The following is a 22485-nucleotide window of genomic DNA, read 5'->3' on the forward strand; positions in this document are numbered from 1 at the left end:
GTGATTAGATAGAGGCGGTGATTAAAAAGAGGCGGTGATTAGAAAGAGGCGGTGATTAGACAGAGGCGGTGATTAGATAGAGGCGGTGATTAAAAAGAGGCGGTGATTAGAAAGAGGCGGTGATTAAAAAGAGGCGGTGATTAGAAAGAGGCGGTGATTAGACAGAGGCGGTGATTAGAAAGAGGCGGTGATTAAAAAGAGGCGGTGATTAGAAAGAGGCGGTGACTAGACGGGAGCGGTGATTAGACAGAGGCGGTGATTAGATAGAGGCGGTGATTAAAAAGAGGCGGTGATTAGAAAGAGGTGGTGATTAGATAGAGGCGGTGATTAAAAAGAGGCGGTGATTAGAAAGAGGCGGTGATTAAAAAGAGGCGGTGATTAGATAGAGGCGGTGATTAGACAGAGGCGGTGATTAAAAAGAGGCGGTGATTAGAAAGAGGCGGTGATTAGATAGAGGCGGTGATTAGATAGAGGCGGTGATTAGATAGAGGCGGTGATTAAAAAGAGGCGGTGATTAGAAAGAGGCGGTGATTAGACAGAGGCGGTGATTAGATAGAGGCGGTGATTAAAAAGAGGCGGTGATTAGAAAGAGGCGGTGATTAGATAGAGGCGGTGATTAGATAGAGGCGGTGATTAAAAAGAGGCGGTGACTAGACGGGAGCGGTGATTAGACAGAGGCGGTGATTAGATAGAGGCGGTGATTAGATAGAGGCGGTGATTAAAAAGAGGCGGTGACTAGACGGGAGCGGTGATTAGACAGAGGCGGTGATTAGATAGAGGCGGTGATTAGAAAGAGGCGGTGATTAGACAGAGGCGGTGATTAGATAGAGGCGGTGATTAAAAAGAGGCGGTGACTAGACGGGAGCGGTGATTAGACAGAGGCGGTGATTAGATAGAGGCGGTGATTAGAAAGAGGCGGTGATTAAAAAGAGGCGGTGATTAAAAAGAGGCGGTGATTAGAAAGAGGCGGTGACTAGACGGGAGCGGTGATTAGACAGAGGCGGTGATTAGATAGAGGCGGTGATTAAAAAGAGGCGGTGATTAGAAAGAGGTGGTGATTAGATAGAGGCGGTGATTAAAAAGAGGCGGTGATTAGAAAGAGGCGGTGATTAAAAAGAGGCGGTGATTAGAAAGAGGCGGTGATTAGACAGAGGCGGTGATTAGATAGAGGCGGTGATTAAAAAGAGGCGGTGATTAGAAAGAGGCGGTGATTAGATAGAGGCGGTGATTAGATAGAGGCGGTGATTAGATAGAGGCGGTGATTAGACGGGAGCGGTGATTAGATAGAGGCGGTGATTAGATAGAGGCGGTGATTAGATAGAGGCGGTGATTAGATAGAGGCGGTGATTAGACAGGGGCGGTGATTAGACAGAGGCGGTGATTAGAAAGAGGCGGTGACTAGACGGGAGCGGTGATTAGACAGAGGCGGTGATTAGATAGAGGCGGTGATTAGAAAGAGGCGGTGATTAAAAAGAGGCGGTGATTAGAAAGAGGCGGTGATTAGAAAGAGGCGGTGATTAGATAGAGGCGGTGATTAGAAAGAGGCGGTGATTAAAAAGAGGCGGTGATTAGAAAGAGGCGGTGACTAGACGGGAGCGGTGATTAGACAGAGGCGGTGATTAGATAGAGGCGGTGATTAAAAAGAGGCGGTGATTAGAAAGAGGTGGTGATTAGATAGAGGCGGTGATTAAAAAGAGGCGGTGATTAGAAAGAGGCGGTGATTAGACAGAGGCGGTGATTAGAAAGAGGCGGTGATTAAAAAGAGGCGGTGATTAGAAAGAGGCGGTGATTAGACAGAGGCGGTGATTAGATAGAGGCGGTGATTAGAAAGAGGCGGTGATTAGATAGAGGCGGTGATTAGATAGAGGCGGTGATTAGATAGAGGCGGTGATTAGACGGGAGCGGTGATTAGATAGAGGCGGTGATTAGATAGAGGCGGTGATTAGATAGAGGCGGTGATTAGATAGAGGCGGTGATTAGACAGGGGCGGTGATTAGACAGAGGCGGTGATTAGAAAGAGGCGGTGATTAGATAGAGGCGGTGATTAAAAAGAGGCGGTGATTAGAAAGAGGCGGTGATTAGAAAGAGGCGGTGATTAGATAGAGGCGGTGATTAGATAGAGGCGGTGATTAGATAGAGGCGGTGATTAGAAAGAGGCGGTGATTAGATAGAGGCGGTGACTAGACGGGAGCGGTGATTAGATAGAGGCGGTGACTAGACGGGAGTGGTGATTAGACAGAGGCGGTGATTAGATAGAGGCGGTGATTAGATAGAGGCGGTGATTAGAAAGAGGCGGTGATTAGAAAGAGGCGGTGATTAGATAGAGGCGGTGACTAGATAGAGGCGGTGATTAGATAGAGGCGGTGATTAGATAGAGGCGGTGACTAGATAGAGGCGGTGATTAGATAGAGGCGGTGACTAGATAGAGGCGGTGACTAGATAGAGGCGGTGATTAGATAGAGGCGGTGATTAGATAGAGGCGGTGATTAGATAGAGGCGGTGATTAGATAGAGGCGGTGACTAGATAGAGGCGGTGATTAGATAGAGGCGGTGATTAGACGGGAGCGGTGATTAGATAGAGGCGGTGACTAGATAGAGGCGGTGATTAGATAGAGGCGGTGATTAGATAGAGGCGGTGATTAGATAGAGGCGGTGACTAGACGGGAGCGGTGATTAGATAGAGGCGGTGATTAGATAGAGGCGGTGATTAGATAGAGGCGGTGATTAGATAGAGGCGGTGACTAGATAGAGGCGGTGATTAGATAGAGGCGGTGACTAGATAGAGGCGGTGATTAGATAGAGGCGGTGATTAGATAGAGGCGGTGACTAGACGGGAGCGGTGATTAGATAGAGGCAGTGATTAGATAGAGGCGGTGATTAGATAGAGGCGGTGATTAGATAGAGGCGGTGATTAGATAGAGGCGGTGACTAGATAGAGGCGGTGATTAGATAGAGGCGGTGATTAGATAGAGGCGGTGACTAGATAGAGGCGGTGATTAGATAGAGGCGGTGATTAGATAGAGGCGGTGATTAGATAGAGGCGGTGATTAGATAGAGGCGGTGATTAGATAGAGGCGGTGATTAGATAGAGGCGGTGATTAGATAGAGGCGGTGACTAGATAGAGGCGGTGATTAGATAGAGGCGGTGATTAGATAGAGGCGGTGATTAGACAGAGGCGGTGACTAGATAGAGGCGGTGATTAGATAGAGGCGGTGACTAGACGGGAGTGGTGATTAGATAGAGGCGGTGATTAGATAGAGGCGGTGATTAGATAGAGGCGGTGATTAGATAGAGGCGGTGATTAGATAGAGGCGGTGATTAGATAGAGGCGGTGACTAGACGGGAGTGGTGATTAGAAAGAGGCGGTGATTAGATAGAGGCGGTGATTAGATAGAGGCGGTGATTAGATAGAGGCGGTGATTAGATAGAGGCGGTGATTAGATAGAGGCGGTGATTAGAAAGAGGCGGTGATTAGACAGGGGCGGTGATTAGATAGAGGCGGTGACTAGACGGGAGCGGTGATTAGATAGAGGCGGTGATTAGATAGAGGCGGTGATTAGATAGAGGCGGTGATTAGAAAGAGGCGGTGATTAGACAGGGGCGGTGATTAGATAGAGGCGGTGACTAGACGGGAGCGGTGATTAGATAGAGGCGGTGAATAGATAGAGGCGGTGACTAGATAGAGGCGGTGATTAGATAGAGGCGGTGACTAGACGGGAGCGGTGATTAGATAGAGGCGGTGATTAGAAAGAGGCGGTGATTAGATAGAGGCGGTGACTAGACGGGAGCGGTGATTAGACGGGGGCGGTGATTAGATAGAGGCGGTGATTAGACAGAGGCGGTGATTAGATAGAGGCGGTGATTAGACAGGGGCGGTGACTAGATGGGAGCGGTGATTAGAAAGAGGCGGTGATTAGATAGAGGCGGTGACTAGACGGGAGCGGTGATTAGACGGGGGCGGTGATTAGATAGAGGCGGTGATTAGATAGAGGCGGTGATTAGACAGGGGCGGTGACTAGATAGAGGCGGTGATTAGATAGAGGCGGTGATTAGACAGGGGCGGTGATTAGACAGGGGCGGTGATTAGATAGAGGCGGTGATTAGACAGAGGCGGTGATTAGATAGAGGCGGTGATTAGACAGGGGCGGTGACTAGATAGAGGCGGTGATTAGATAGAGGCGGTGATTAGACAGGGGCGGTGATTAGACAGGGGCGGTGATTAGATAGAGGCGGTGATTAGATAGAGGCGGTGATTAGACAGGGGCGGTGACTAGATAGAGGCGGTGATTAGATAGAGGCGGTGATTAGATAGAGGCGGTGACTAGATAGAGGCGGTGACTAGATAGAGGCGGTGATTAGATAGAGGCGGTGACTAGATAGAGGCGGTGATTAGATAGAGGCGGTGATTAGATAGAGGCGGTGACTAGACGGGAGCGGTGATTAGACAGAGGCGGTGATTAGATAGAGGCGGTGATTAGACAGGGGCGGTGATTAGATAGAGGCGGTGATTAGACGGGAGCGGTGATTAGATAGAGGCGGTGATTAGAAAGAGGCGGTGATTAGACAGGGGCGGTGACTAGACGGGGGCGGTGATTAGATAGAGGCGGTGATTAGACAGGGGCGGTGACTAGACGGGGGCGGTGATTAGATAGAGGCGGTGATTAGACAGGGGCGGTGACTAGACGGGGGCGGTGATTAGATAGAGGCGGTGATTAGACAGGGGCGGTGACTAGACGGGGGCGGTGATTAGATAGAGGCGGTGACTAGACGGGGGCGGTGATTAGACAGGGGCGGTGATTAGATAGAGGCGGTGATTAGACAGGGGCGGTGACTAGACGGGGGCGGTGACTAGACGGGGGCGGTGATTAGACGGGGGCGGTGATTAGACAGAGGCGGTGATTAGATAGAGGCGGTGACTAGACGGGGTTGGTGACCAGACGCAGTGACCAGACCGAGGCAGTGACCAGACCGGGCAGTAACTAGACGGGGCAGTGACTAGACACAGTGACCAGACCGAGGCAGTGACTAGACGATGGCGATGACCAGACGGAAGCAATGACTAGACGAAGGCGATGACCACAGCAGGAGACGATGACAGCCAAGGTGCAGACCGACAGTGTTTTCAGGGCAATGTGATGCTGTATTTCCCCAGAATGGGAGCGATTAGAATCGCGATGTTTGGATTCCTTGAGTTTTTAGTGGACTGTGGTTGCTTGTGTGATCTTTTATCACATTTCACAACAGTAGGTGTGGGAGTGGGACCTAATGCAATAATCTGTTCTTTCCTAGCAGTGTTGGATCCCTCAGCAAGAGTGAAAGGACTTTGATCCCAGCCAGAGCAACTTCAGTTCAAAACAGATTTTGTTTGTTTTGATTGGACAGGGGAAAACTAAATCACATTCAGTTCCTGCTGATTGTATTTGTGATATCAGAACCGACTGCACGGAGTCTGCCAGAATTGGAGCAACATGTGAAGCATTTCTCAATAGTCCTTCATTGTCGTGGATTGATAGCAAGTTGCTGTTAAACTGTACGAACACAAGTGTACTACTTACATGACATAGCCACTCTCACCCCCTAACATGTTACATTTTTTCAGGTGTCAGCCGTGGCTCAGTGGGTAACGTTTGCACCTCCATGTCAGAAGGTTGTGGGTTCAAATCCCAGTCCAGGAACTTGACTACCTAATCCAGGCTGACACTCCCCAAGTATACTGCACTGGCAGAGGTGCTGTCTTTCGAATGAGACGTTAAAATGAAGCTCTGTCTGCCGTCTCAGGTGGATGTAAAATATTCCGCGGTACTATTTGGGAGTGGAGTAGGGGAGTTCCCCCGGGCCAATATTTTTCACTAAAGCAGACTATCTGGTCATTTATACAAAAGCAAAAATCAGCAGTTGCTGGAAATCTGAAATAAAAACTTTGCAGGTCTTTCTGGCTAAAGGTCATCGACCTGAAACATTAACTCTGCCTCTCTCTCTCCACAGATGCTGCCTGACCTGCTGAGTACTTCCAGCATTTTCTGTTTTTATATTTGGTCATTTATCTCATTGCTGTTTCTGGCAAATTGTTGTGTGCAACTTGACTGCTGTGTTTCCTACATTACAGCAGTGACTACACTTCAAAAAGTACTTTATTGGCTGCAAAGTGTTTTGGGACACCCTAAGGTCATGGAAAACACAATATAATTGCAATGTCTTGCTTTCCTTCTTCACACCAACATTCACGTTTGTCTTATTAACAAACTCTGAAATCAGCTGTTTGTGAGTTGTGTAACATCCCAGAATCCGCATTAAAGTGTTGGGTAAAATAAGCAGCTTCTCATTCTTTCCACCTCTAAGAACATAAGAAATAGGAGCAGGAGTAGGCCATACGGCCCCTGGAGCCTGCTCCGTCATTTAATACGATCATGGCTGATCCGATCATGGACTCAGCTCCACTTTCCCGCCCGCTCCCCATAACCCCTTATTCTCTTATTGTTTAAGAAACTATCCATTTCTGCCTTAAATTTATTCAATGACCCAGCTTCCACAGCTCTCTGAGGCAGCGAATTCCACAGATTTACAACCCTCTGAGAAAATAAATTTCTCCTCATTTCAGTTTTAAATGAGCGGTCCCCTTATTCTAAGATCGTGCCCTCTAGTTCTAGTTTCCCCTATAAGTGGAAACATGCTCTCTGCATCCACCTTGTCAAGTCCCCTCATAATCTTATACTTTTCGATAAGATCACCTCTCATTCTTCTGAATTTCAATGAGAAGAGGCCCAACCTACTCAACCTTTCCTCATAAGTCAACCCCCTCATCTCTGGAATCAACTTTGTGAACCTTTTCTGAACTGCCTCCAAAGCAAGTATATCCTTTCGTAAATATGGAAACCAAAACTGCACGCAATATTCCAGGTGTTGCTTCACCAATACCCTGTACAACTGTCGCAAGACTTCCCTACTTTTATACTCCATCCCCTTTGCAATAAAGGCCAAGATTCCATTCGCCTTCCTGATCACTTGCTGTACCTGCATGCTAACCTTTGGGTTATGGGGAGCGGGCGGGAATTGGAGCTGAGTCCATGATCAGGTCAACCATGATTTTATTGAATGGCGGAGCAGGTTCGAAGGGCCATATGGCCTACTCCTGTTACTATTTCTTATGTTCCTATGTTCTTTTGTGTTTCATGCACAAGTACCCCCAGGTCGCGCTGTACGGCGGCACTTTGCAATCTTTCTCCATTTAAATAATAACTTGCTGTTTGATTTTTTTCCTGCCAAAGTGCATGACCTCACACTTTCCAACATTATACTCCATCTGCCAAATTTTTGCCCACTCACTTAGCCTGTCTATATCCTTTTACAGATTTTGTGTGTCCTCTTCACATATTGCTTTTCCTCCCATCTTTGTATCATCGGCAAACTTGGCTACGTTACACTCAATTCCTTCCTCCAAGTCATTAATATAGATTGTAAATAGTTGGGGTCCCAGCACTGATCTCTGCGGCACCCCACTAGTTACTGATTGCCAACCAGAGAATGAACCATTTATCCTAACTCTCTGTTCTCTGTTAGTTAGCCAATCCTCTATCCATGCTAATATATTACCTCCAACCCCGTGAACTTTTATCTTGTGCAGTAACCTTTTATGTGGCATCTTGTCAAATGCCTTCTGGAAGTCCAAATACACCACATCCACTGGTTCCCCCTTATCCACCCTGTTTGTTACATCCTCAAAGAATTCTAGCAAATTTGTCAAACATGACTTCCCCTTTATAAATCCATGCTGACTCTGCCTGACCGAATTTTGCTTTTCCAAATGTCCTGCTATTGCTTCTTTAATAATGGACTCCAATATTTTCCCAACCACAGATGTTGTTTTGCTTTTCTCTCCGAAATAAAAAAATGTTTGACATTTATATTTGTTGGAACTTGTTAAGTAAATGAATTGATGGATGCACGCTGTCAGCCATACAGAGCTCGAAGGTCGCAGGTTTGGCCTCTGCTCCAGGGCGAGCCAGGGCATGCAAAAGGATCACGGCAATTGGCCTCAGTGCCGTGAACTAGGGAGACAATGATCAACCAGAGTTGCATCTCCTGTTTGCCTTTCAGTGATACCTGCTGCAATGAGTACAGGAATGGATCTCAGATGAGTACATGTATGGATCTCAGATGAGTACAAGAATGGATCTCAGGTAAGTACAGGTACAGATCTCAGGTGAGTACAGGTACGGATCTTAGGTGAGTACAGGTACAGATCTCAGCTGAGTACAAGAATGGATCTCAGGTGAGTACAAGGATGGATCTCAGGTAAGTACAGGTACGGATCTCAGGTGAGTACAGGTACGGATCTCAGGTGAGTACAAGAATGGATCTCAGGTAAGTACAGGTACGGATCTCAGCTGAGTACCGGTATGAATCTCAGGTGAGTACCGGTATGGATCGCAGGTGAGTACAAGTATGGATCACAGATGAGTACAGGTATGGATCTCAGGTAAGTACAGGTAAGGACCACAGGTGAATACAGGTATCGACTTCAGGTGAGTACCGGTATCGACCTCAGGTGAGCACTGATACTCTCCATGGTTAGTTTCCCATCAAGACTCACTGCCGAGGTTCACACTTGAAGAATGATCAATTATAGAAGCACCGGAGAATTATCATTGTTGTTCCAACCATATCTGAGTCAGAGTCAATGACATGAGTGCAGGAGTACAGAAATATGATGCAAGTTGACAGGAGATCTATGCAAATATATAGGAAAAAATATTTGCAAAGTAATAAGAGAGGGAAGAAGGGAAAATAAGAACTTGCATTCTTCCTGGGCTCCCTGCAGACAATTCAAGAGTAATATTGTAGAGAACCGTGAATAGGTGGCCTCTTTATCTTATTGGATCAGAAATGGTGAATGTAGGAAGAAGGAAGTAAAGAAGGGATGAAACAAATAACGTACAAAAGAATGGCCTAAAATGTGCAGAGAATCAGCACCTAGAATAGTTACAATCGTCAAAACTCAAGATTTTCAGGAGGCTTTTGTGACCCCAGAGCCAACATTTTGAAATGTGGACAACCACAGAGCTGTTGAAACCACAAAATGCAGATTATTGAAATCATAAACATAGGAACTGGAGGAGGCCATTCAGCCCCTTGAGCCTGTTCTGCCATTCAATGAGATCATGGCTGATCTGGATCAGAACTCCATTTACCCACCTTATATCTCTTAATACCCATGCCTAACAAAAATCTACCATTTGAAATTTACAATTGACCTTGCCTCAATAGCTTTTTGGGGGAGAATGTTTCAGATTTCCACTACCCTTTGTGTGAAGATGTGCTTTCTGACATCACCGCTGAATGGCCTAGCTCTAATTTTAAGCCTATACCCCCTCGCTGTGGACTCCACCACCAATAAGTTGTTTCTCTATATCTCCCCTCTCCTTTAATCATCTTAAACAGCTCATCCCTTAATTTTCTATGCTCAAGAGAATACAAGTCTACACAACTGTCCTCACAATTTAATCCAAGGCCAATATATCCTTCCTGCCCAGAACTGAACAGAGTCCTCCAATACGGTCCAACCAGAACTTTGTACAACTGTAGCATAACGTACACCCTTTGTATTCCAGCCCCCTTGGAGATAAAGGCGAACATTGTTTTAGCCTTTTTGGTTATGTTTTGTACTTGTTCACTAGGTTTTAGTGATTTCTGTACTTGGACTTCTAAATCGCTCTGCTCCTCCACAGTTCCTAGTTTCTCATCATCTGGAAAATACTCCGATCTATCTCTCTTAGGTCCTCACACTTTCCCACACTGAACTCCATCTGCTGCAGTTTTGCCGATGTCAATGACCCTTTGCAACTTTCTGCTCCCACCTACACTGCTTACTGGGCCACCTAACTTAGGATATACGGCTCGCTATTCGTTCATCCAATTCATTGATGAATACTATGAAAAGCTGAGGCGCTTAACAAATTCCGCTTCTCAATAAAGCACGGTAATGTCAAATGAACTGTTAAATCACAAGCTATCCAGCTATTTTTTTTAACTGTAAATGTGGGCTTAATGTATTCTTAAGAAATAGATGATCGTTTTTTTCAGCCAAATCGCGATCGATAGACCCATCAAATTCATTTGGCTTTTCTTGGTCTTCAAAGTTTCATTCAGCTACAGCAATAACAGCAACTTGTATTTATATAGCACCTTTAACGTAGTGAAACGTCCCAAGGCACTTATAAGACAAAAAAAAATTGGACACCGAGCAATATAAGAAATTAGTACAGGTGACCAAAAGCTTGGTCAAAGAGTTAGGTTTTAAGGAGCATCTTAAAGGAGGAAAGAGAGGTAGAGAGGCAGAGAGGTTTAGGGAGGGAGTTCCAGAGCTTAGGGCCGAGGCAGTTGAAGGCACGGCCACTGATGGTGGAGCGATTATAATCAGAGATGCTCAAGAGGGCAGAATTTGAGGATCGCAGACATTTCGGGAGGGGGTTGTACAAAAGTTCCACTCCATCTTGTGTCATTGTACACGACATGATACCTTCACACACATACATCAACGGTATTACACTCTTTGATGGTATTAATCTTTAATGGGGGCCAAAGTCATTCTTTGATGGGGGAGCTCAGGTGAGCAGAGAGGTAGGTCAAGGGTCTCATTGGGCAACATGTTGAGGTCTGCCTGGACACTTAGGTAGGCATTATCATAGGCGGTCCCTCGAACGAGGATGACTTGCTTTCACATGAGTTCACAGATGTTTCAATGAAGGACCCAATGTTCCAGTCGTGAACTCCAGTCGAAGGGGTGGAAGATGTCTGTGCGTGGATTTTTTTAATGTGTGGTGACCGTTGCACACCAGCCATCACACGGGCTTGACACAGCTAGGCCTTTATCCAGTGGCAAGGGTTAACCAGGATGACTGGAGACCTGCTCTGCTGCACAGGCCAAGTGCGCACATGTATCGCAGTGTGGGCTGGGCCCGTGGTGCTCCTGGGCCCTCGGCTCTTCTGGGCCCCGTACCCTCATTCACTGCACCTCCGCCACGATCTCTTGCCACTCCTCCGCCACAAATATTCGCCGCACCTCCGCCACGATCCCTCGCCGCTCCTCCGCCACAAAAACGCTCACCGCACTTCCGCCACAATCTCCCTCCGCACCAAACATTCGCCGAACCTCCGTCACAATCTCCCACCAAATCTCAGCCACGATCCCTCATCACTCCTCCGCCCCGATCACTCGTCGCAAGTCCACTCCTCTGCTGTACCAGGGCCCCGCCAATGTTCCTGCCCACGCTCCAAACGCCGACCTGGTGGGCAATGGGGTGCTGGAACCTCGCATTCATCAGTTGTCCTCTGGTATTGGGTCCACTGGGAGGGGTTGGATGGAGTAAATGGGCAGACTAAGCTACTGGCTTTAAAGTACTGCTGCATAGCGGTTTGGTGATAATAGTTGATTGTTTTCTGACCACAAGTTGAAGGTTTTAATTTTCAGGGCTGTTACAAATCAGCGGGCTGTTTTCTTGGCTGAAATACCAGATTGGGCACCATGTCGGAGTGAGGTTTTTATAGTTTTAGAAACATCTAACATTACCCCTGCCCGGGTCATGTCTCTCAAGTGGCCGCTCTTGGAATGACTACTCATTACAGGTGGGTGTTCATATCAACGTAAAGTTCCGATTCAGCTTCAAACGCCTCCCTTGTGAAATTCAGGTACAGAGTAAGGTTGCCAACCCTTCAGAACTGTCCTGGGGGCTCTGAGAATTAAAGATTCATCTCCTGGACACTGCTGTGAGTCACTGGGAGAGAAATCATACAAGCGCCAAGAGAGACCTGTTTTTTTCTACTTTCTTTTGATGTTTTTCATTTATTAGTTATAAAAGCACTGAACATTGGAAAAAGTCCGTTTGAAGTGTGGAAATTATAATGAATCTGTATAAAATACTGGTCCGACCTCAATTGGAGCATTGTGCCCAATTCTGGGCGTCGAACTTTAGGAAGGATCTGAAGGCATTAGAGATGGTGCAGAAAAGATTTACGAGAGTGGTTCCAGGGATGAGGGGCTCCAGTGACGTGGATAGACTGGAGAAGCCGGGGTTGTTCTCCTTAGAGCAGAGAAGGTTGAGAGAAGATTCGATAAAGGTGTTCAAACTCATGAGGGGTCTAGACAGAGTAGAGAGCGAGAAATTGTTCCCATTGGCTGAAGGATCGAGAACCAGAGGACACAGATTTAAGGTAATTGGCAAAAGGACCAATGGAATGCACTGCCTGAAAGGGTGGTGGAGGCAGACTCAATCGTGGCTTTCAAAATGGAATTGGATAAGTACCTGAAGGAAAAAAAAATTGCAGTGTTATGGGGAAAGGGCGGGGGAGCAAGACTAACTGAAGTGCTCCTGCAGAGAGCCGGCACGGGCTCGATGGGCCGAATGGCCTCCTTCTGTGCTGTAACCATTCTATGATTCTATACATAGAGCCCCCTTTTAAAAGAAAGAAAATACTTGCATTTATAGAGCACCTTTAATGGCCTCAGGATGTCCCAAAGCACTTTACAGCCAAGGAAATAATTTTGAAGTGTAGTCACTGTTGTAATGTAGGAAACATGGCAGCCAATTTATGCACAGCAAGCTCCCACAAACAGCAACAAGATAATGACCAGATAAATCTGTTTTAATGATGTTGGTGGAGGGATAAATATTGGCAAGGACACCAGGGATAACTCTCTTGCTCTCCTTTGAAGTAGTGCCACGAATTCTTTTACGCCTTCTTGTGAGGGCAGGCGGGGCCTCGGTTTAATGTCTCAACGGAAAGACGGCACCTCCGACAGTAACCCTCATTCGTCATGACCCTGGGCATAGTGCGTACTGTTAGTAATTACTGCAGGAGTCGCCACACCGTATTTCCTTGTCCTCTCGTATGGGAACTCTGAATGTGTGCAAGCGGCAGAGCCTGTGAGTGACCAGGGTCACCAACCAGCTCCGATTGGAATTCTGAATTAGGACTGGGCCCTCCACTGTTGGAAAACCCATATAATCTGTGCTGGGTCAGCTGACCTCAGGCGGAGGGGGCAGTGGGGGATATTTCCGTTGCCCCTGAGCACCACTGAGTTGGGGGCCAAGGGTTTCCAGCTCCTGATTGCCATCTAGTTGCCCTGGCTGGGAGTGAGCATGAATGGATGTGGGGTCAGGTCACCATATACCCAGGTGTGAAGCTTTTGGTGGCTGAATAGCCCGTCGTCGCTCACCATTTGCAGGAACAGCCAGTTGGGCAAAGGCTCACGGAAGCACCCTTTCTCTGTGGAACTGTATCCCAGAAAACATCTCCAGCTAAAATTTGATGGACATAGTAGCATAAGGAAATCCTATAATGTGCTTTGTCCCCCACTTGCAGGGGAGACCAGAACTAGGGGCCATAAATATAAGACAGTCACTAACAAATCCAATAGGGAATTCAGGAGAAACTTCTTCACTCAGAGAGTGGTGAGAATGTGGAACTCATTCTCCTGGGATCCCTTGGGAGGACAGATGTACCAACATCAGTGTCCTCGCCCAGGTTAACATCCCCAGCATTGAAGCACTAACCACACTCGATCAGCTTCGCTGGGCAGGCCACTTAGTTCGCATGCCAGACTCGAGACTCCCTAAGCAAATGTTATATGCGGAGCTCCTTCATGGCAAACGAGCCAAAGATGGGCAGCGGAAACGTTACAAGGACACCCTCAAAGCCTTCCTGGTGAAGTGCAACATCACCACTGACACCTGGGAGACCCTGGCCGAAGACCCCCTCGGTGGAGAACGTGCATCCGGGAGGGCGCTGAGCTCTTCGAATCTCAACGCTGCGAGCGTGAAGAGATCAGGCGCAGGCAGCGGAAGGAGAATGTGGTAAATCAGTGCCACCGCCCCCCCCCTTCCCCCGATAAATATCTGTCCCACCTGTGACAGGGTCTGTGGCTCTCGCGTTGGACAGTTCAGCCACCAAAGAACTCACTTTGGGAGTGGAAGCAAGTCTTCCTCGATTTCGAGAAACCGCCTATGATGATGATGGTGAGAATGTGGAACTCGCTACCACAGGAAGCTGTTGAGGCGAATAGTATAGATGCAGTTAAAGGGAGGCTAGATAAACACATGAGGGAGAAAGGAATAGAAGGATATGTTGATGGAGTTAGATGAAGGTGGGAGGAAGCTGGTATGGAGCATAAACACCAGCATCGACCAGTTTGGCTGAATGGCCTGTTGTAAATAGTATGTAATACTATCTAACACACTTCTTGTACACTTCCCAAGGGCAGGTTTATCGGAGATTGGGGGAGGAGTGGGAGTTTTAATGTATTTATTGCCTTTTGTCATTTTGTAGCCTCTTTGTGTGTGTGCAGAGGATTTACTTCATGGTGGTCTGGCCCAATATTTGTTCAGTATCCCGCGGTTGAATCACGGAAGGTGAACAAACAAACGGCAGCTCATGAAAGGTTTGCATTTGAAAAATGGGACATTTTCACAGCGGCTCCTGGAAATCCCCTCGGGCTGTTCTTGCGTGTATCTTGCGTGCAGCAGGCGTATCGAGCAGCAACTTCGACCTGAATGTTGAACAGCGCCCAGCAAACGTCGCCCACCCAAACTCCCCCACACAAGTGACTGGGTCAGGCGCCCCTTCGTGTTCCTGGGCAATTTGGAGCGGTTTGCTCTTAACCCTTGCATTATTCATGCCCCCACCTCAGTGCTATGCACTAGCTTTGAGGAGTTAGATACCAGCAGAGAGAAAGATAGCCCCACCCTCCCAAGGTTAAGTAACGAATCCGTTTTTTGTAACTTGGCCTTGTTGAGAGAGTGATGCTTTCCCCTCTAGCTTGCCCCACACTAATGGTCGAGATCTGCCCCTCCAAAAATATTATAAGTCTTCCTGACTAATGATACTCTGACCTTCTGATGTAACATTTCTGCTATATACAGCATCCCATGCGCTCCAGTATAACATATTCATCTTGCACTTTCAAACAATGTCATAACTCACTGGTGACAAGCCTGGAGCCATTTAGTGACTGCATACGTTAGGCCAAAAACATAATTCTTCACTCAATATTGAAAACAAACTGTATATTTAGAGGTTTGATCCAGGCTGACCTAATTTACTCGGTTCCCAGTTATACTGCAACATTGCATCGAGAATCAGAGCACACATCCCTGTAGCCTAGCGACCAGCAGCAGACAGCAATTGGGGCCAGGGATTATGAGCGGTGTTGACAGGACAGCTACGAAATATATCCTGCTGTTGAGATGTCAGCATTTGTTTTAAATCGCCGCTGACATAATAAATGGCCGTCCCATAAATACATGGGCCCTATATAGAAACATAGAAACATAGAAAATAAGTGCAGGAGTAGGCCATTCGGCCCTTCGATATAACGCCTCCCCAATAACATGCCTCAATGAATATTGCGTCGGATTGCATGGATAGTCCTGTTTTCGCCAGATAAGAAACGCACCAATGTTGTTAGGAATGACTGCCCACAAAAACAGGGCACCATCATCTCTCAGGGTCTGTCTACATCTCTAGGTCAAAAAGAAAAACTTGCATTTATATAGCGATCTGGATGTCCCAAAGCGCTTTACAGCCAATGAAGTACTTTTTGAAGTGTAGTCACTGTAGGAAACGCAGCAGCCAATTTGCACACAAACAAGCTCCCACAAACAGCAATGTGATCATGACCAGATAAATCTGTTTTAGTGATGTTAGTAGAGGGATAAATATTGGCCAGGACACCAGGGATAACTCCACTGCTCTTCTTCGAAACAGTGCCATGGGATCGTTTACACCCACCTGAGAGAGCAGACGAGGCCTCAGTTTAACGTCTCATCCGAAAGACGGCACCTCTGACAGTGCAGCACTGCCTCAGCACTGCACTGGGAGTGTCAGTTTAGATTATGAGCCCAAGTCTCTGGAGTGGGACGTGAACCTTCTGACTCAGAGGCGAGAGTCACAGCTGACACTATCATGGAGGTCTCTTTTTGCTTTGCATACGCTGTCTTCAAGCCACGAATTAACAAGATTATTGTAAGAAATATGTTAAGCTGACCTTTCAGAGGGTACGTTACTCGACATAGTCTCTGCATTAACGGGATGAAAGCTGGAAAACAAATATCCAGAGAATTCCAAAGCCTTTTTAGGAGGTTGGCCTTGATTTGGTCAACAAGCCATATTCCAGTACATTTATACACATACACACACACATACACACATACCACTATTAGAACTCTCAAACACATAACATGGGTCACAAGGCAATTTTTTGTTGTTGTTAGTCAAGTCTACTCTGTTTGACTCAGAAGTAACCATTCACATTAATGAGTGAGAGGAAACAAGAGTGTGAAATATACTCCGTCTGGGCTGTCCCTCAATACGGATGTAAAATTGGTTCTCGTGGGCAGGTCGTTTAGTATTCGCCGAGACGGCACCTTGTTCCCCGATTCTCAGTGATGATCGCCCAGCCCCAAAGTGGGCGTTTGCCGCCATCCAGTTAGAATAAGTGCATTTGTCATTGTGAAGTATGTCTCTGCGAGGAACTCTGGCTTTGCAATAAATCGTACATGCAAACCGTATCAGCCTCAATTCATCCCTGTGGGCAGCAGCAGTCACCCCATTTACTGGCACACCCTTTTACTGTTACCATGATTAAACTAGCACTCAATGTTTCTGTGCCCTCTAAAATATTCCACCAGTATCCAATAGATCAACCTCACTGCAATAATTCATCGTGTTTGAATTTTAAGTCAATTATTTTATTGGGCCAGTTTAAAAAAAAAGGGGGGAACCTGGATTTTTATGAATTAAGAAACCCTCACCTTGAAATTGACAGCGGAAGCTCACAATCAAAGAGCTTTGTGTCTGAAATTAGAACGCTGGTATTAAACGAGTTGGCACCTGACGATTTGTTGTGTCTCTTGTTACTATACCGTAACTGCAATTTAGTAACTCGGCAAATTAATTTATACCCTGCTGCATGCACAGTCTCAGAGAGCTGCTCCTCCCAACGGCAGTACATAAACAAACAAAAACCTTTAAGTGCAGAAACATTGGCTCCTGTGTGATAGGGGCAATGCACAGTCACCAGTGATGTACCCGATATATGGGCTACGTGGAAAGAGCAGGGGAGTGGGACTAATCGGATTGCTCTTTCAAAGAGCCGGCACAGGCACGATGGGCCGAATGGCCTCCTTCTGTGCTGTGAGATTCTCTGAGCCTCCACAACTTGCCTTCACCCCCGAGGACTTTCCCTACACTTTAGGGAGGAATTGAGTCGTGCGATCACTGGAACGGGATCTCTGGAGACATGGTATCTCTTTCACTTTTTTAAAAATTCGAGTTGCACGGCTCCAAAGCCATAAATCTCAGCTGGACAAATGTGGGAGGGGTAGTCCCCTGGCCTGCCCAAGTTAGGGGGGAGCCCTGTGCCTCTCTGTCCCAAGCCCAACTATGGAGATCGCGACACCTGCCGTCTCATAAATAAACTACAACCACATCTCGCTGGCAGGGCCTCAAACTGAGAGATGCTTGGGTTCTGCCTGCAGGAGTGAAAGGGATGGCTTCCAGGATCCCGCCGATTTCAAACAGGCCACTTCTTCCTAGCACACTGCAATATGCAGCCTTAAATTTAATAACCCACAGTTTATTCAAGGTGACACAGTATGCATTTTAGAGTGAAATAACGGCATGGAGGTTTTGAAAGATAGCAGAGGTCCAAGCAGCCCCTTGCGTGTAAAAATTAAAGCCCAGCAGGATAGAAATGCCCTCAGCAATTTTTACCACCAGGCAAGCAAGTGCAAAGGCAAACTTCATCTAGACTTCGCGAGAAACAATCAACATTGTATGAAAGCCCCAGGAGTAATGTGTAAACCACTTACCTTTGCGGATTCATGAGTATAATGCCGCCTCCCCCCCCGCCCCAAAACATGATGTATAATTGTCCCAGTGCATCTGTGTAAACACTCCTTGATAATAAGCAAACGTTCATTGGGCGCTGATTTGTGTAAAAGCTTCATTGATACAATGTCACACTGATTGTGTATAAAAGCTTGTCAAAAGCCCCAGCCTGTGGCTATTTGCAGGAGCAGTGGAGATAAGGTTAATTTGAGGACATGTTGCATAAACATGGCCTGTATTCCCGTCAGTATAGACGATTGAGGAGTGATCTGATCGAGGTGTCTAAAATATTAAAATGGTTTGATAGTGTAGATATAGAAAGACTTGCATTTATATAGTGCCTTTCACTACCTCAGTACATCCCAAAGCGCGTTACAGCCATTGAAGTACTTTTTGGAGTGTAGTCACTGCTGTAATGTAGGAAAGGCAGCAGCCAATTTGCGCACAGCAAGCTCCCACAAATCGCAATATGATAATGACTAGATAATCTGTTTTAGTGATGTTTATTGAGGGATAAATATTGACCCGGACACCAGGGAAAACTCCCCTGCTCTTCCTCGAAGTATTGCCATGGAATCTTTTACATCCATCTGAGAGAGCAGACTGGGCATCGGTTTAACATCTCATCCAAAAGACTGCACCTCCGACAGTGCAGCACTCCCTCAGCACTGCACTGGAGTGTCAGTCTAGATTTTTGTGCTCAAGTGCCTGGAGTGGGACTTAAACCCGCAACCTTCTGACTCAGTGGCGAAGAGTGCTACCCACTGAGCCATTGCGGAGAAACTAGTTCCTCTGATGGGGGAAATGAAGAACAAGGCGCGGGGGTGGGGGTGGGGGGGGAGAACAATCTCAAAATTAGACCCAGGCCATCCAGGATCAAAATCAGGATGTATCTTTTTCACACGAAGGGTCGTGGAAATTTGGAACTCTCTCTCCCAAAATGCTGTGGATGCTGGGGTTCAATTAGAGCTTTCAAGACTGTGTGATCGCTAGATTTTTGTTAGGCGAGCTTATTGAGGGCTATGGAGCAAAGTTGGGAAAATGGAGTTCCGATATAGATCAGCCGTGATCAAATTAAATGGTGCAACAGGCTCGAGGGACAGAATGTTCCTAATGTTCCTATGTTACTAAAGGTTCTATCATCAGCGTGTAGCCACCCAGCACTGAAAAGCCCCAGATCTGTATAAAAGCCCTAGATCCGTGCAAACTCTCCCGCAGTGGCACTGAAAACTGGAGCTCTGTCTGAAAGTGGTGCTGATGATAGTTAATGTGATTTACTTGTCCCTCCAAGGGTAATAAAACTGTTTTAATAAAACTCTGACTGTTCAAGAGTCTTTGTCATGTGTAGTATCCTTTAGTGTTTAAAGCCCTAGCTCTTATCGCTTGGCCGGTGTTTAAATGTCTCATTTCCAGTGTGCAGATGAACATAAGCATACAAGAACATAAGAACATAAGAAATAGGAGCAGGAGTAGGCCATTCAGCCCCTCTAGCCTGCTCTTGCCATTCAATAAGATCATGGCTGATCTTCTCCCTCAACTCCACTTTCCTGCACTGAACCCATATCCCTTAATATCCAAAATCTATCGATCTCTGACTTGAATATACTCAACGACTGAGCCTCAACAGCCCTGCAAGCTTCATATAAAATACCCTTCAGTGGTATTTCAATCCCCAGCTGTTTAACTCTGTCGGTGTTTTGAAACCCCAGCTCTAAGTAACTGTGCCACTGGTAATTCATAAAAGCCTTGGTTGCATAAAAGCCCTTGGGTGTGTGTAAAATCCCCAACCAGCTGTGTACAAAAACACCATCATCATCATCGGCAGTCCCTCGGAATCGAGGAAGACTTGCTTCCACTCAAAAAATGACTCCTTAGGTGACTGAACAGTCCAATATGGGAATTACAGTCTCTGTCACAGGTGGGACAGACAGTCGTTGAGGGAAGGGGTGGGTGGGACTGGTTTGCACATGCTCCTTCCGCTGCCTGCGCTTGATTTCTGCATGCTCTTGGCGACGAGACTCGAGGTGCTCAGCGCCCTCCCGGATGCACTTCCTCCACTTAGGGCGGTCTTTGGCCAGGGACTCCCAGGTGTCAGTGGGGATGTTGCACTTTATCAGGGAGGCTTTGAGGGTGTCTTTTGCCCATCTTTGGTTGATTATAGAGTAGAGCGCTTGCTTTGGGAGTATACGTGTCAAAGCACCACTATGACTGAAAGCTCTTGACTAGCCGTGTGTGAAAATCCCGACTAACGGTGGGTAAAATGCCCAGTTGTGCGTGTAAAATGCCAGCTGTGCGTGTAAAAGCTCCATGTGTCTGTGTGAAAGCACCAGCTATGTGCACATGCTCCCAGGTGTTTGCGTAAAAGCCCGGCTGTGTGCGTGACAGCACCCAGGTGTGTGAAAATGCCCCCGGCTGTGTGTGTGTGTGAAAGCCCCAGCTATGTGCAAAAGCCCCGGGTGTTTGCAGGAAAGCCCCGGCTGTGCGCATGACAGCCCATGCCTGGCAGGTTGCTGTACTCACGTTGGCACTGTCCCCAGGGTCTGCGGTTCCATCCCCAGCAGCAATCCGTCCGCAGCCCGTAGCGACACATGCCGCCCGAAATAGATCGATGCTTGCGGGCCCTGAACAGAAAACAAGGTCAGAACGGGGTCAGGAACCTGAGAGAGGGAGAGGAATTGGGGGGGGAAAACAGAACGACTGCAGGCACTGAGGGGGTGACACCCAGCAACACATGTACTAATTCTTCAAACAAGTTGAGGCGTTTTGATAGAGTAAACAACAAGAATATGCTTCCTCTGGCAGGAGGGCCTGCAACCAGAGGACACAGATTTCAGATAATTGGCAAAAGAACCAAGTCGGTGGGGTGGGTGTGTGGGAGATAAGGAGAATTTGTCTTATGCAATGAATTGTTGTGATCTGGAATGCGCTGCCTGAAAGGACAGATTCAATAGTAACTTTCAAAAGGGAACTGGATACATACTTAAAAAGGAAAATATTGCAGGGCTATGGGGAAAGGGCGGTTGTCAGTGTTCCCTTTAACATTGGGGTGCGTGGCCCCTTTAAGGGGCTGTGCGGGCCATTCGGAATACCCCCAGGCATGGTTTTTCCCCGATTTAAAGGCCGCTGAGCCGGCTGCACGGGAGCTGCTGAGCTCTGTGCAGCAGCGCAGTTTAAAGGAAAGGTTGGTGATTGCGGAACCAAGGCGGGTCAGCTGGAGTTAAGATACAGATCTGCCATGATCGGTGGAACAGGCTTGGAGGGGCTGAATGGCCTACTCCTGACCGTTCCTACGAATGTGACTTATTGGACAGATCTTTCAAAGAGCTGGCACCGGCACAATGGGCCAAATGGACTGCTTCTATGCTGTATCATTCTATGATTTGCAACACAGGTCGCACTTTTGGGGGGGGTGGGGGTTCTGAGTGGGGGTGCGGTCTGGGGGGTCAGCCACTTGCTTTTTTTGACACTTGCTGTGCCTAACTGAAGCCCACTGAGGTGCAGGACACATGGCAAGTTTGCTACATTCCTGCACTCCTGGCTGTGTCTCCTGCAAACACAAGTCCTGACTTGAGAGGCAACGGGTGCCTGTGTGTCTGACAACTCTTTAATCGCAGCCATCTGAGATTCGGCGCACGTTTTTATATATATATATATATACACCCATATCATCCAAGGCGTTCAATGCAATTTGTGCACTTTTATTTATTTCTTTTTTTAAAATGTAAAAAATGCTTTGAAAATAAAATTAAAACGCCATGCAAAACATTCCAGTGTCAAACACAGCAGGTGTTACCCTGCATTAATGCTGTGCAATTTAATCTCATCTGGAGATAAAGGACACTAAGGCGGCTATCGTTTCATTATAAAGTGCAGAGAGGAGAGTTAATTGGCGATGAATAGGGGTGTAATTCACGTCGTTATTCCTTGTCTATTACAGGGGGTGAGTTTCCAAACTCTTACCTGCTTCTGTCGCTTCGCTCTGCTGCTGCACATAGGTACAGTGTGGACATGGCCAACAATTGCACCACCAACCCCCTCATGGTGCCTTCCTTGCAATCCCCTCTCTCGGCAAAACACGTCCCGGGAGAGCCCAGCGCTGGCAGAGGTTGTCTGATCCCGGTGAAAAGCACTTAGCGACGGCGTGCTTGACCAGACTGGGTGCTGGAGTGATCCGGTGGGTTAATCCCCACTCTATGCAGAAGAGATGCCAGAAACTGATCCAGGATTCAGTTCTTGGGCTCGCTTGTAGTGCCAGAGATTTTGGAGGTGGGGTTGAATTCAGAGCGGCTCTTTCCCTCTCTTCCCACCTTCTGTCTTTCCTTCTCTCTCTCTCTCTGTGTGCTGAAGAACAGATCTCTCGCTGTGTGGGAGGGTTTCAAGTGCGCGCAGAGTTGGGAGTGTGAGTGCCAGAGGTTGGATCTGCTCTGTGTGCAGACTCTGCTATGTCTGTCGGAGCACACAGAGAGGGAGGGAGGGAGGGAGGGAGGTGGGCCATCCCCACACCACGAACCTAGCCCTCCCACCCGAACCATAGCTGCTGGCAGTCCGTGCCAGCCTCTGCCAACATTGCGGAGAGAGGGAGAGAGAAAGTGAAGAGAAAA

At 47.3% G+C, this 22485-nt stretch overlaps 1 protein-coding gene across 2 annotated transcripts in view; it reads right to left on the bottom strand.

The window, feature by feature from the left end:
• Positions 1-22329, bottom strand: part of npnta (nephronectin a) — a 101948-nt gene extending 79619 nt beyond the window's left edge. The window contains exons 1-3 of one of the 2 annotated variants that reach the window (XM_070872635.1): positions 21845-22329; positions 20405-20505; positions 16041-16091 (exon numbers count right to left, since the gene is read on the bottom strand). In XM_070872635.1, the coding sequence (XP_070728736.1) occupies positions 16041-16091; positions 20405-20505; positions 21845-21924 (232 nt within the window). In that variant the 5' untranslated portion in view covers positions 21925-22329. The remainder of the gene's footprint in view (positions 1-16040; positions 16092-20404; positions 20506-21844) is intronic. The other variant, XM_070872645.1, reaches the window with a different exon arrangement.
• Positions 22330-22485: the final 156 nt, after the last annotated feature.

Source organism: Pristiophorus japonicus, chromosome 2 (genome assembly GCF_044704955.1).
Source record: "Pristiophorus japonicus isolate sPriJap1 chromosome 2, sPriJap1.hap1, whole genome shotgun sequence".
Taxonomy (NCBI): Eukaryota; Metazoa; Chordata; class Chondrichthyes; family Pristiophoridae; genus Pristiophorus; species Pristiophorus japonicus.